General features: G+C 38.2%; 1 protein-coding gene across 1 annotated transcript in view; it reads right to left on the bottom strand.

The window, feature by feature from the left end:
- The window catches only part of NCKAP5 (NCK associated protein 5), a 388,757-nt gene that overhangs the window by 121,732 nt on the left and 252,092 nt on the right, over window positions 1–14,933 (bottom strand). The window contains exon 7 of the mRNA XM_005153771.3: window positions 5,746–5,895. Coding sequence (XP_005153828.2) covers window positions 5,746–5,895 — 150 coding nt within the window. The remainder of the gene's footprint in view (window positions 1–5,745; window positions 5,896–14,933) is intronic.

Here is a 14,933-nt window from a genome sequence, read left to right as displayed (position 1 = left end):
GGAAATAAGACTTTCCCTGCTGCATTGTCTGATCCCTGGCTATAAAAGAGTTCTTGGACACAATTCAGAAAAGTAATTATAAAAATCTCCTACTGAAATGACTTAAAGGTAAAATAATCCAATAATTAGGATTAAGTAGGTTGGCCTTTGGAGACTGATGAGCATATTGAACTTAGCTATGTGGATGGTAAAGGCACTGGGCTAAGAAGAGGCTTCTGGCTGAACCAGATTAAATGGATTGCTTGAAACAAGACTGGTTGCTACAAAATATTCAGAACACTGCTAGAAAATATTGAATAGTTTCATGATTTTTCTATGCATCTCAGTAAAGTGATACCAATTTCCTATAAACCCAAGTGGAGCAAGTAACATTTAATAAACAAGAAGTTTTTTCTCACAGTTATTTTCAGAAACTCAGGCTCTTTGCCCCTGCATATGGTATGATTCTTTCCATGGAAAATAATATAATTATGAATTTTTTATCATTTTACATTATAGCACATGGAAAATGAACAGGGCTAAAAAAAAAAAGGAGAATTATGTAAGAGCAAAACAAAAACCACCAAGACCCCACTCAAAGTTATCTTCTCAATCCACTCAAAGGAAATATGTACTCTTCTCATATTTCTTTTGTATTTTCCTTATAGTTCATTGATACCATGCTTTCTTCCTCTGCAGGATAGTAAAAACATAATATCGGAAATACTTGACATACTTCCTCATTTGTTTAATGGTGATGATACAAGGGAAATTACCCTTCTAATATATTTGAACATTTAGCTTATTATCCTGAGTGAGTTTTCTCCCAAAGCTCAATTTATTAAAACAAAACACATCTTTCTATGATGAACTGCAAAGGGCAAGAGGGCAAAATTCTATAATTAAAATTAGAGTGGTTTCATGACTCTTCCTTAGCAGATACTGCTTCTACTGCAGCTTACTTTACTGAAACTTTCATTGAGTCTCACTCACCCGCAAGCAATGAGATTTTCACACATGAATTAGGCTTTTCATTTGATAACTTCAAGGTTACAATTTAATGCTACCCCAGTGGCTTGCTATTTGGTGAAAAATACCAGGTTGTGAGCAGATTGAATCGTTACTGTTTGAGGCCAATGGAACTCCTGCAAATTGCAGAACTTCTGGGAGGGAAGGAGGACACTCACCAAAACATGGAACCACTTCCTTGTTAACAATGTTTATTTTAATTTGAACATAAGTACTGTGATTTTAGCAAGGCATTAGCTGTGCTAGTCATGCACTTGGTGAGTACATCATCTCTTTTGAAGAGCTGAAATTGCTCCCACATAACCAAAACTCATTAATTCCCCATAACAAGGTGAGGGTAAGCTGCTCATCTAACAGGGGACCATGAGGCATGCTCATTCAGCCATGAAACACAGCAAGTGCCAGCAAAAATATGACGTCCTATCCTAAACACAGGCACTACTTATCCTGTAACAGATGGACACACTCACACTCTGGATGTCCTTTCAATTTCTCAAAAAGGGGAGTGTGAGTAGATATTGGAAAGGACATAACACCATCAACAAAATTTCTGTATCCTACAGATCCCTTTTTTACTGGCAAAGCAGAACATTGTCCAAAACAACCTCCATTAAGTACTCTTGGCCCATTTAGTTTTGAGCAATCCCAGGCAACTTACTTTCTTCATAATCAACCAAAAGCAAGTAACTTTCTAAGAAAGTTGCACTACTGTAGTTGCAAAGAAGGAAGTTTGGAAGAGCCAGAACATTTCATACAGTTAGACAAAGTTAATTCATACTGAATTATCCTCACTGCATAAATGTCTGTGCAAATGAGAGACTTTAATAAGCCTTCAAATCTGACACAGTATTTATCAGTGATTAAATTTTAAAAATCAAAGTAACTATGGCTTTTACAGACATGTTTAGATTAAGACTGACACTAGCTCAGTATATCAGTTTAATTCACTTGCAATTACACAGGTGCTTGGGCAGCCTGTATTTCAGTCATTTAAGGCTAAATTGGGGCAGAGAGCCCGTAATTCCATATTGGATAACAAAGGTCTGGGACAGTCTTTTAAGGCCTTTACAGACAGCAATCATAAAATATAGAATATTCTTAAAGTTTTCCTCTGTGCTAAACTGTTGCTGAAAGTATACAATCTTGCTATGAGAGGCTATATAATACCTAACATACCCAAAAGAGCAAATTAAGGTTTTGTGAAAAATTTCCAACTTATATGCGCATGACTCTGGAAATATAACATTAATGTTTTACTGTAACTGTGTATATATACCCACATATATCTGAAATTGCTGCATGGGGGTTGGTGCATGTCCAGAATAAATTTTTTTTTTTGTACATTTCTGTCTGCCATTTAAAAAAAAAACCTTTAGGTGATGAAAGCAGATTAAAATAAAATTACATCCCAACAAGGAGTTGCTATGTTATTCACTGTACTTCACTAGTATTTCATTTTTTGCAGCACTACAAATACACAGAGATGTTATCAAAGATTTTTTTTCTCTGTAAGAGTTAGAAGGCATTTGATCATAACTGTTGAAGTAAATTAAGTGGCATTTCAAGAGCTGTCAACTAAACATGCTGAAGGAACAAAGGAGTTTTTGATATCCAGCAAATCACAATTAATTTCAACTGCATAAAATGGGATATAAGATGGTATGAACCATTTGTTATTTGTCATCTGTTTCATTTGATTAGAAACATATGGTATTTATCAGTCAGTAGAGTGGAAATAGAATTTGCTGTAAATGATAAAGGATGTAAAACGAGCAAGGGGAGAATGTGTATATATGTATATATGTTTCTTATCAAAGTATGTAATAGCTTTCACTTGGGCTGACTGCAAAGGTACTTTGTTATATTGATTTGTATTGTTCAGTGAGAAAATTTTTAGGTTAAACAGAAGTTCATAGAATGTGAAAGGTATTACAGAAATTTATTTGGCAATAAGTTTGACAGCACCAAAGGAAAAAAAAATAAACACAATTCTGATATCAAAGTCATTTAAAGAATGTTTTAGTGAAAGCAAAGCCTCACCCCTTTTTCACACTTAGGTTTGACAATTTCCTGATCCACATCCAACAGTCCAAGATAACCTTGAATTGAAATTCCTGAAAAAAAACACCATGTTCCTCATGTCTACCATGCTAACACTCCAGGAAGGGAACAAACAATTTATTTCATGTATGGAAAATAAACTGTTTTCCATATATATACTCAAAAGAAACTAAACAACCTAGTATATTGTATATGTATCAGCTAAACTACCCATTTATCCCTGAGCTGGTAGATAGCTTTTCTCTTTGGGTACTTCATTCACTTGAAACTTATCTTGGACTTACTAAATTTTTCCTTAGAAGTACACTGTTACATAGATTTACATACATTTCTTTACACACTTACATGTGGTCTTTCATTTCAAGAGGAGCTCACTCTAGCAATAGGACAATGAATATAGATATGGAGAATGAAATACTTTCACAGTACTCTAACAGATTAAGCTACATCTTTTCATGAGCTACACTTGAGCAACAAACAAATACAAATACTAAAAGATTTCTTAAATGTGCTGATACCCATGAAATGACACTACTAGACATTAATGGATTTAGTCCCATGTTTTGACTATTCCTATTATTACTAGGGTTTATTTATAGTCACTCTTCAGATTTTACAGTGCACAGATGGAGGACCAACTTTAATAAGTACTTTATTAGCCTTGCTGATTTTATTAATTGTTTATGATACAGTAACATCTAATCACGTAAAGTACGATTTAAAACTGACACCCACAGCATGAGAACTAACAAACAGTAGTTTTTCACTCGTTTTTATATAGACTAATAAATATGTGGAATAATTACTCTGCAAATAGGAAAGGATTCAAACTGCTAATTTCATATAACTTCAAAAAAGCATGTCTCTTAATTAATAAACCATAGAGTCTTTGACATTACAATTTACATTCTTCAAGAGAAAAATCAAGTGCAAGAATATGTAACATTAAACAACACATAATTAGAAACACTTTGTTTTAATTATCTTGGGTCACAATTAATGTTGGCCCTGCAGTTCATCTTTCTCTTTGATAGCTCCTCAAACTATTTATGTAGATTAATTCTTGAAGTACAGGCATTCACTAATACATGTTTTTGAACAAGCCACTGCACAACACTGACATCAGTGAGGAAACCTATTCACTGACCTTCCAGAACTAGACTCTGTCTGTCCATAACACTACACTACATATCTGGGCAATTTGCCACAACTGATAAAGGTTGTGACATTATTGAATAGCTTCCTATCCACTGAGGACATAAAGAATTGCAACTGTCAAGCAGACTAATTAAGGCAAAGCAAACACAAATAGTGCGTATTTGGAAACAAAAGACTATAAGGAAATTACAATCATTCCCCATCAACAGATAAAGCAAGACAATAGTAAACTGTACATTTATCAGGTTTTATGGTCCTTAAAAATTAAGTATCATGTACTTTTTCCCAAGTCGAAAATATAGTTAGTATTAAATACATTTGTTTTACAGTCTAAGATTTTAAAGAAAGAAAAATTGCAGAGACTGCCTTTTAGATTCGTTATTTAGATCTAAACATGATTATAACTGTTCATATTTTACTTCTAATAAAGTCCTCAGGAACAAAGATATAGAATTTTCATTTGATTAGAGTATAATTCAAAATAAAATTATGATTCAAAAGTGCTACTTAAGCAAAAACATAGAGGCTAAGTGATTAAGTCTTTGTTTACAAGATAAGATCATTCCAAGGCATTTATTTATCCATATCTATAACACTACATAGACCCTTGAACAGAACGGAGGAAACACTTGATAAGTTAAAAAGATGCCTTTGTACTAGTTCAAAATTATATTAAAATATGCATAGTCTTATTTTTTAAACACATTGAAACCTATGCTTCTACCAAGGAGCACAAAATAAGTTCAATATATATAGTGCTTACAGTCTTACCTGCACCTTGTCCATGGCTGCCTCAGAAAACTTCAAAACTTTTCCTCTAGTTAAGAATTACCATAAGGTGCACCATTTTGCATCTTAATTTTCAAGAAATGCACTCAAAACATAGAGTGTGCAATTCTCCATGTAGTCTACAAGGACATACACTTTCTGCAATCCAGCAGTAAATAGATCTGAGCTCTCCCAAGCAAGCAATCTAACAATTAAAAATTGAGCAATAAGCTACAATGAAGCAACACTGGTTTTATGACAGTTGTTAAACCACACATACCAGTCTTACAGTAGTAATAACTATAGAATCACAGAAACTTTTAGGTTGGAAAAGACCTTTAAGGTCATCAAGTCCAATTGTTTATTAGCATGAATATGTAACTTCATACTCAGTTTCTGATAATGTACTAGTACATTTGATAATCTGGACAACTCAAGCAAACACTTTTGAAATCGAGACATAATCAGTAAAAAAAAATAATTATTACATGGTGCCAATTAAATGAAGAGTAATGGATGAATTTGTTTTTAAAGATATCTGACACTCAGCATTAGAGAGGGATCCTTTCAGTGGTTCTAAGACTTAGCTTCTCGTTCATCCTTGGTAAATGAATCATTAAAAAAGCCACCCCATAACATGACTACAGGTGAACTGTGAAAGACCAGATTTATACTACAGGTGATTCAGTGCCAACAAACAAACAGGGGAGGCAGTGTGCTTTTTCTGTGTAAAACCGTCGTACTTCTTACCTCCAAAGCTTTCAAACGCTCCAATAGCAATTTCGTCTTTTCCTTTTCCTCTTCAGTGCTGCTGCTTTCACTTCTTGAATCTTCATCTGCTGGGGTGTGATTTTTTTCCATGCCTTCTTTACATTTCCTACTGTCTTCTGACAGCTTTTCCTGAAATGTTTTTTTTTAAATGTCATTACTTATAGGTGCAAATGAAGTTAACTATGCAAATAGCTTCAATTCTCCCTTGTAGGAAAATGAAAAAGACAGAGCAAGTTGGTAGTTACAATTACAATACTAAATAAGTGGAGTCATGAAGGGTCTGTGAAACATGCTTGTGTGCCAATTCTGCTAAAATATATGCACAATTTAACTGCTACATTTACTTAAGGTTTTTTAAAAGTGGAACACATAATCTTTTTAATAAATTAACTTGCATTTTCTTCTTTAGAAGTTGCAATGAAAACTGAGCATATCAGCTTGCAATGAAAACCTTTTGCCACTGAGATATAAAGCGGTTCATTGAGGAAAAGCTAACATATTCATGCCTAAAGTATTTCACCTTTCTCCATCTACAGCTAATATTTGAATTACTAAATAATGGGCTGAGAACCAAGCTACCACATACTGATTTAAGATTCACACTAAGATATAACTGGAGAGAATCAAACTGACAGTAAAATTTTCAGAAGTGCCCGAGTCTATTACAAGTCAGTCAGACTGGGTTACTACTAGATGCTGCTGCTACTACTGAGTGGACTATGGCTGCTGAGTTTTACAAGAGGTCTATAAAAATCATAGTACTGAACAGTGAATCTTACTGACTCCATTAATTATGTGTCCAAGTTTTGTGCTGAGAGAATGAGACAGAGCAAGCAAAACATTGAGACTACAAGCAGGCAGTGTAAAATACTGCCCAAAACAACAATGCAAACACACAGCGAAAAAAGGAGAACTGCACAGATGTACAGAGTGAAATATCATCTGAGTACAACACAAAGTGGACGGTCTCTACCTTGTAAACCATGCTCTCAAACTACAAAAGCAGATGCACTGTGACAACTATTGAGAAGATTAAGGATAGAAAATGTGAGGTAAATCAACATGAAATAATGAGTGCCAACACAAATCTGGAGAAGTCCTTTAATGAGCTTTTAGCTTTCTTCATGTGCCTTCTTGATGAGTCTTATAAGCAAATGCACGTACTTTCACGATCTCTGGGTTAGTCTGTAAGTGAGATGAATTACCCATAATTACTAGAGAACACAAACTCTGTCTAAGCATAAAAAAATACATATTTCCGTGAAGATCTGGCTCAGCTTAAACAACTGAGCAAATGCAACTCTTGAAGAGTTAAGGGCAAGACATTTTCCTAACTAAACCCCATAAACACAACTGAACGAAAAATCAGCACTATGGATCACATTTCTAATAATATCTTTTTAAAATAATAACTAGCTTAGAAATTGACAGTACGTTAAAAATTTAATCAAGAATCAATTTTATAAGCAATGGGCTTAATCATGGAATACTCTTACACAAACCACAGGCACAGATCACATTCTGAGCCTCAAAACACAGATGTCAAAGAGTCATTCCATCAGGTTTCCAGCATTAGTGCTATCCTGATCACAAAGGAATCAAAAATATAGTAGTTGGGGTTTTTTGTCTTGCTTGCTACTCTTTGGTTCAATGATCAAGCACCTGTAAAAGAGCCATTAAACCACTTTCCCTTCAAGCTGCCCCGATGAGTGCAATGACATAAAACACTGATGAACTCTGTGAAAAAAAAATAAAATTGACAAAGGTATCTCTTTGTTATAATTTAAACATGAGCAATCATTTTTTTGAAAAGAATGTGACATGTTGGACGATGAGAAAATGAACATGAGCCAGCTTCAGTGTGTGCTTGTAGCCCAGAAAGCCAACTGTATCCTGGGATGCATCAAAAGGAGCGTGACCAGCAGGTCAAAGGAGGTGATCCTGCCCCTCTACTCTGCTCTCGTAAGACCTCCGTTGGAGTATTGTGTGCAGTTCTGGTGCCCTCAACATAAAAAGGACATGGACCTGTTGGAACAAGTCCAGAGGAGGGCCACGAGGGTGATCAGGGGACTGGAGCACATCCCATATGAAGACAGGCTGAGAAAGTTGGGGCTGCTCAGCCTGGAGAAGAGAAGGCTGTGTGGAGACCTCATAACAGCCTCCCAGTATCTGACAGGGGGCTATAGGGATGCTGGAGAGGGACTCTTCATTAGGGACTGTAGTGACAGGACAAGGGGTAATGGGTTAAAACTTAAACAGGGGAAGTTTAGATTGAATATAAGGAAGAAATTATTTACTGTAAGAGTGGTGAGGCCCTGGAATGGGTTGCCCAGGGAGGCTGTGAATGCTCCATCCCTGGCAGTGTTCAAATCCAGGCTGGATGAAGCCTTGGGTGACCTGGTTTAGTGTGAGGTGTCCCTGCCCATGGCAGTAGGGTTGGAACTAGGTGATCTTAAGGTCCTTTCCAACCCTAACTATTCTATGATTCTATGAATTCAATGTGGCTAACAATGGAAGAAAACATAAACATCTGCACAGGGACACCCTTCCTGCTCAAGCTAAAGGGCAGCAATTTCAAAGGAAAGGTAGAAGAGAGCATAGGTTACAACATTTCATCACAAAAAGGGGAGTTATGCAACTCCATACAGAGTAGCTCCCAGTCACCTAAAGAAGTAACCCATTCATCTTCTAGTTACAAAATTTGATGAACTTTGCACACTAGTGGCATAATCAAGAATACACAGCCTGCTTTACTACAGTGCACAGAATATCTCAAAGATACTACTGTTACCCCTGCTCCACTGTTTAAGTTCACATAATTTCAAAACTACTTTATTACTCAGTCATAATACATGAGTTTCAGGCATGGGCTGGAAAAAGTCCCTGATTTGTCACCTACCTTACCTAGAAAAGCTGCAAAACAGAGGAAAACATCACTAACCTTAAAAATTATGCTTAAGCGTGCAATTTGCTGAGGGCACTGCCCTGTCACTTTAGCCAGTTCTCACACTAGGGGCAGAGTGGAAAATCCACACTCAAGAAAGCAAGCAGATGCTTCTTAAACACTCTCTCTGCATAAAGTCAAGTAAAGTAAGGAGGAGGATGACAAAGGCTTTTGGAATGACAGAATAATCTTAAAATGCTAGTATCAAAGGCATCTGCCAGCTGGGGGGAGGCAGGAAGGAGCAGAGAGGAATTTGGAAGAGGAAATGTGTATCTCCTGTATGATGTTGAACCAAATCCTGCAGAAACCTCAGGCATGAGCATGCTGAAGGCAGTGAATGATGGCATACAGCAGCTTATTCCTTTTTCCCCTTCTAAATTCTTTTACTTGTGTTGCCTCAAATAAAGACCATTTTTTTATTCTTCTGAACAGTCTTCGGTTGTATGACTCATGTATTGCACAATTAAAGGCAGGCTGAGTTTTCAAGACGAACAGCAAAATACTCTCCAGGTCAGAAGTCCAGCAATGGCAGAATTTGTGCTATTCTGCTGCTTAATGCACTTTAATTTCTGTGAAAAGGTAACAGATGGAAATGGTGCTCTGGAAGTAAGACGGAGGCAAAAAAAACCCCAGCTAACAACCCATCTCTTGGTCTCCCCAGAACCAGTAAGATTTTAAGACACATGCCTGTACCACAGGAGGTATAGCAGCCCAATGAGAATTCCACAGCAATGTCTCATCTACACCTCTGATGTTCTGCATGAACAAAAAGACAATAAAAATATTACACATTCAAATCTCACTAAATGGAAACTAGCATTATACTGCACACTGTAGACCAGTTCCCACAGAAATGAATGAGAAACTTACAATCAACTCCCACATTGTGTAAGCTTCTCAAGCTGGTTTAAACTGTCACTGCTTTTCTGAAACCAGCAGTATTTTGTAGATCTTAAATGACATCCTGCCGTGACCATTATTTCAAAGTATTCAGTGTGTTCTATACATTAAAAATATAATACATTGATGCTGACCCCGTGGATCAAACACTATGGGCCCTATAGCTAGAAGAAAACAAGAGATGAAAACAGACCCTGCAGTATGGAAATGGCAAGTTTCTAGAATCAATGGGAAGACATAAATCACTAGAGACATTGATCTATGAAGCTATACAATGCAGAGGCCTGACTGAGAGTTACCAGAAAGCTGGTTTTCAGTTAGTAGGAAGAAGCAGTATAATACTCCCTCTTTCCACTAATGAATAATAAGAGTAAGAACAGTAAATTAAGAAAGTAGGAAATCCACCTGAAATTACAAATGATGATTTACTGGAATTTGTAGAATATAAATAAAAATGCAGAATATAAATATGCAGAATATAAAGCACATCTTCACTCTTTCACCTGCATTTCAGAGTACTGAAAAAGAAAGTGTTCATTGTTTATAAACAAAAGGAGTAACTATAATGATAGAAAAGATCATACTGAAGCTTTCAAAAGATAAGAGACCGAACTGTCTATTTCAGAAATTTCTTCTTCATTCCAAGAAAGGCAAAAGGCTGCTGGCCCTCTGGACACAACATTAGTCATTGGGATGTCTTTCCTCTAAGGCTTGTCACCTTTTTAAGGAATAGCCTAATGTCAATGGGACACCTACCCAGCTATTTCTTAACTGCTATTATTTCAGAAATTATTGTACTTTTGAAGTTTCATTGCTAGAACCATCAGTTGTCTGTTCTTTGCCCTTTCTTTTTTCTTAAGATGCTCTCTAGGAATTACACTACACACACAGAGGAAAAAAAATAGAAAAAAATCAGCTCACTTTAAATTATTTCATTTTGTAACTATAAAATTTCAAACCAAGAAGAGTAAATGTCAGATGATGTAAGGGGTGGACAGGGGAGTGGAGGAAAGCATGCCAGAAAATATCTATTCCAGATTTTCTTTTTTTATAGTGAAAACCATGATTAGTCACTAATTGGAATAAGGGCTCTTCTCTGGATGCGATATGAAATGAGCATGGAGTTCCCCAGGGAACTCATGTTCCAATTGTTCCTGATTTCAGATTTTACAATGCAGGAACTACCTACCAAGGAAGAGGCCTTTAGGAAAACAAATCATGAACATTGTCAACCAGCAGATGGCCCTCCACAGGAGGAGGTCAACTAGAACCAGCAGCAGCACACCACCTGCCACAGTTCTTAGCACTGGGAAATCCAAAGTCCTGCACTGGGGCAGGAATAACCCCCAGCACCAGCAACTGCATAAGAAGGTATCTGTTGCAGACAAAAGAGGAGATAGCGCCAGACACTTCCTGGAAATGACATGATGAAAAAGATGACAGGATACAATGGACACAGTTTGGAACATGGGAAATTAGATACAGAAAAACTTTCTTTTCCTTCCTCCCCACCACCTCCCATGAGGCCATTTTGTTGCTGGAACAAGTTACCCAGGGAGTTTCCCAAAACACAGATATTGCAAAGTTCAGTATTATAGCCACTGGGCAAGTAGCTATAATAATAAAACATAGCATAATCTAATTCTGATATAACTGGATCTGGAGTATACAGTACTGATTCTGAACAGCAGCATTTCACTAGGACATGTGACAAAATTCTGACTGAATCAAACAGGAATTAAAAAAGATCAAGATATTTGAAATGCTGATTTTCCCAGTGAGCATTAAATGCTTGTCTGAAAACTGATTAGTATTAATTAGAGATGACATTTTTGCTTACAGAAGCTAAAGATCATTTTCATCAGATAAACACAAGTTCTTCAGAGATGTGGAATATCAGAGACAATATGGTAAAGATCCCTCAGATATAAATGATCTCTATTTCAGTTTCAGGTGTGAAACTGTGATGCCTGAGTATATTGGCATTTTTTCTGAATACCTTTAAATTCTTCAGCTTCTGAAGTTTATTAGAGAAAATGCTTTTAAATGGTTGCAAATTCTTCTGAGAGTCATACCTGTAATTTTCCAAAGAACACACTTTAAACACACTTTTAACCCAATAATAAAATGCATGTAATATACGTAATTAAATAATTGTTAAGATTGGTTGTAAGCACTTACTTGAAGAAAAATCAAACCAACTTAATTATTCACAATGCACTTATTAACAGAATGTACATAGAGACAATGCTAACAGGAATGCTTTGTTACCTGCCATCCCAGAATGCAAAGAATATGGAATCCAAGCTAAGTGTTATTTCAGCATCTCAAAACATTTAGCACTTTCCATAGTATCTCAGAAGCTTTCACAGGACTTTCTAAGATATTTACTAAATAGCTATCTTATATTTCAGTGACTAAATCTTGTGAACCAGGTACACTACACTACACTTCTAAATAACTCTCTCCTGCTATAATATAGGCACTATTAACCTCAAAACCCAAACTGCAATGTACAAATTTATATGCAGAATTGTTGAAGTATGCACTGGTTTTGGCTGGGACAGAGTTAATCTTCTTCACAGTAGCTGGCATGGTGCTATGCACTGTATTTGTGCTGATAACACAGGGATGTTTTAACTACTGCTGAGCAGTGCTTACATAGGGTCAAGGCCTTTTCTGCCTCTCAACCTACCAGTGAGCAGGCTGGGTGTACACAAGAAGCTGGGAAGGGATACAGCCAGGACAGCTGACCCTGACAGACCCAAGTGATATTCCAAACCACACAGCATCATACTCAGCAATAAACTAGGCTGAAAGTTGGTGCAGGCCTGCTGCTCAGGGACTGGCTGGACATCAGTCACTTGGTGACAAGCAATTCATTTGCATCACCTGTTTATGCTTTTTTCTCTCACTCCTTGTTATTTTCCTTTTCATTACAATTTGTTATTATTACCATCATTAATTTTATTTCAATTATTAAACTGTTCATATCTCAGCCCATGAGTTTTCCTACTTTTACCTTTCCAGTTCTCTTCCCCCCATCATGCTGGAGTGGGGAGTGAGCAAGTGGCTGTGTGGTATTCAGTTGCTGGGAAGGGTTAAACCATGAAAACATAATAATAAACTGTTTTTTTCTTGCAAGCCCATTCTATAGTCTTGATGTATTCTTAGATGATGTAGTTTGAGTGATATTTTAACTGCAGACCTCCTAGTGTTCAGCGCTATTCTTCACTGCGAGCGAGTGATATGAAATGAAAATTTCCAGATTGTTGATGTAGACAGAAATCGTAGATGAGGGTTTCTTTGTACTTTCAGGGGAAAAACAGCCCCAAACTATGCACAAGTAGCTCAGCCTGGCCACACAAGGTGAAAAAAAGCAGCAATTGCTCAAAGAACTACCAACTTACAATTCCAACAAGGTTTAAAATTGTTTTCCAGTGGCACCTTGCTCTCCCCTTTCTCCCTCACCAAGAGCTTTTTTCCTTAATCATAGAATCATAGAATAGATAGGGTTGGAAAAGTCCTTAAGATCATCTAGTTCCAACCCCACTGCCATGGGCAGGGACACCTCACACTAAACCAGGTCACCCAAGGCTTCATCCAGCCTGGATTTGAACACTGCGAGGGATGGAGCATTCACAACCTCCCTGGGCAACCCATTCTAGGGCCTCACCACTCTTACAGTAAATAATTTCTTCCTTATATCCAATCTAAACTTCCCCTGTTTCAGGTTTAACCCGTTACTCCCTTTCCTATCACTACAGTCCCTAACGAAGAGTCCCTCCCCAGAATCCCTGTAGGCCCCCTTCTGACACAGGAAGGCTGTTATGAGGTCTCCACGCAGCCTTCTCTTCTCCAGGCTGAGCAGCCCCAACTTTCTCAGCCTGTCTTCATACAGGAGGTGCTCCAGACTCTCTCCTACAGTGGGCCTAGGGTCTTCGTTCTCTCGGTCCCTGTGTCTTCCAAGACTTGGGTGGTGTGGTCAGCGCATTTGCCAGTGAACAATGAAGCAAAGAAGTCATTAAGAACCTCAGCCTTCTCCAAATCCAGGGTAGCCAATTCTCCTGATAGTTTCCAGAGAGGGCCCATGTTGTCCTTCATCTGTCTTTTATTCTGAATGTACCTATAGAATCCCTTCCTGTTATCCTTAACATCCCTAGCCAAGTTTAATTCTAACTTGGCGTTGCTTTCCTAACCTGGTCCCTGGCTTCCCGGACAACATCCCTGTATTCATCCCAGGCCACCTGTCCTACCTTCCTCCTTTTATAAGCCTCTTTTTTCCCCTCAAAGTTTTCTCAGCAGCTCCTTATCCATCCAAGGAGGTCTCTTGGCCTTCCTGCTGCACTTCCTTCTAGTTGGGATGCAACACTCCTGAGCTTGTAGTAGGTGATCCTTGAATATCAACCAGCAGTCTTGGGACCCCTGCCTTCTAGGGCTATATCCCATGGAACCTTACTAAGCAGGTTCCTAAAGAGGCCAAAGTCTGCTCTCTTGCAGTCCAGGGCAGTGAGCTTGCTGCACGCTCTTCTCACTGTCTTGAGGATCTCAAATTTGACCATTTCGTGATCACTGCATCCAAGGCTGCCCTGGAGCCTCACATTTCCAACGAGCCCTTCCCTGTTGCTGAGCACGAGGTCAAGCAGGGCACCTCTCCTTGTTGGCTCCTCTATTGCTTGAAGAAGGAAGTTGTCTTCCACACAATCTAGGAACTTCCTGGATTGCTTGTGCTGGGCTGTACCATCCCTCCAACAGATATCAGGGTGGTTGAAGTCCCCCATGAGAACAAGGGTCTGTGAGTGTGAGGCTGTTCCTATCTGTCTGTAGAGCACTCCATGCACAGTCCTCTTGATCAGGGGGTCTGTAACAAATCCCCACAGTAATGTCCCCATCACTGTTCTTCCTTTAACCCTGACCCATAAACTCTCTGTTGACTGCTCACCTGTCCCCAGACAGAGTTCCATACTCTCCAGCCTACCCCTAACATAAATAGCAACTCCCCTGCCCCACCTGCCAGGCTTGTCTTTTCTAAAGAGCCTGTAGCCTTCCATTCCAACATTCCAGTCATTGGAGCCATGTTTCTCTGATACCTATTACATCATATCCCCGTAGATGTGCACGTATCTCTAATTCCTCTTGTTTGTTCCTCATACGACAGGCGTTTGTATAGAGGCATCTGAGACGAGCTCCAAATGAAGCCAGCTCATTGGCTGGAGCAGACGGAACACCTCTACATCTCTCTGAGCATTTATTATAGGTGCTGGCAACTGACTGGGTGTGTTGGGATGGAATGATGCCCTCCTCCCCCAACACATCTAGTTTA

This window comes from Melopsittacus undulatus, chromosome 4 (assembly GCF_012275295.1).
Source record: "Melopsittacus undulatus isolate bMelUnd1 chromosome 4, bMelUnd1.mat.Z, whole genome shotgun sequence".
Taxonomy (NCBI): Eukaryota; Metazoa; Chordata; class Aves; order Psittaciformes; family Psittaculidae; genus Melopsittacus; species Melopsittacus undulatus.
This window is presented reverse-complemented; position numbering and strand designations above follow the sequence as displayed.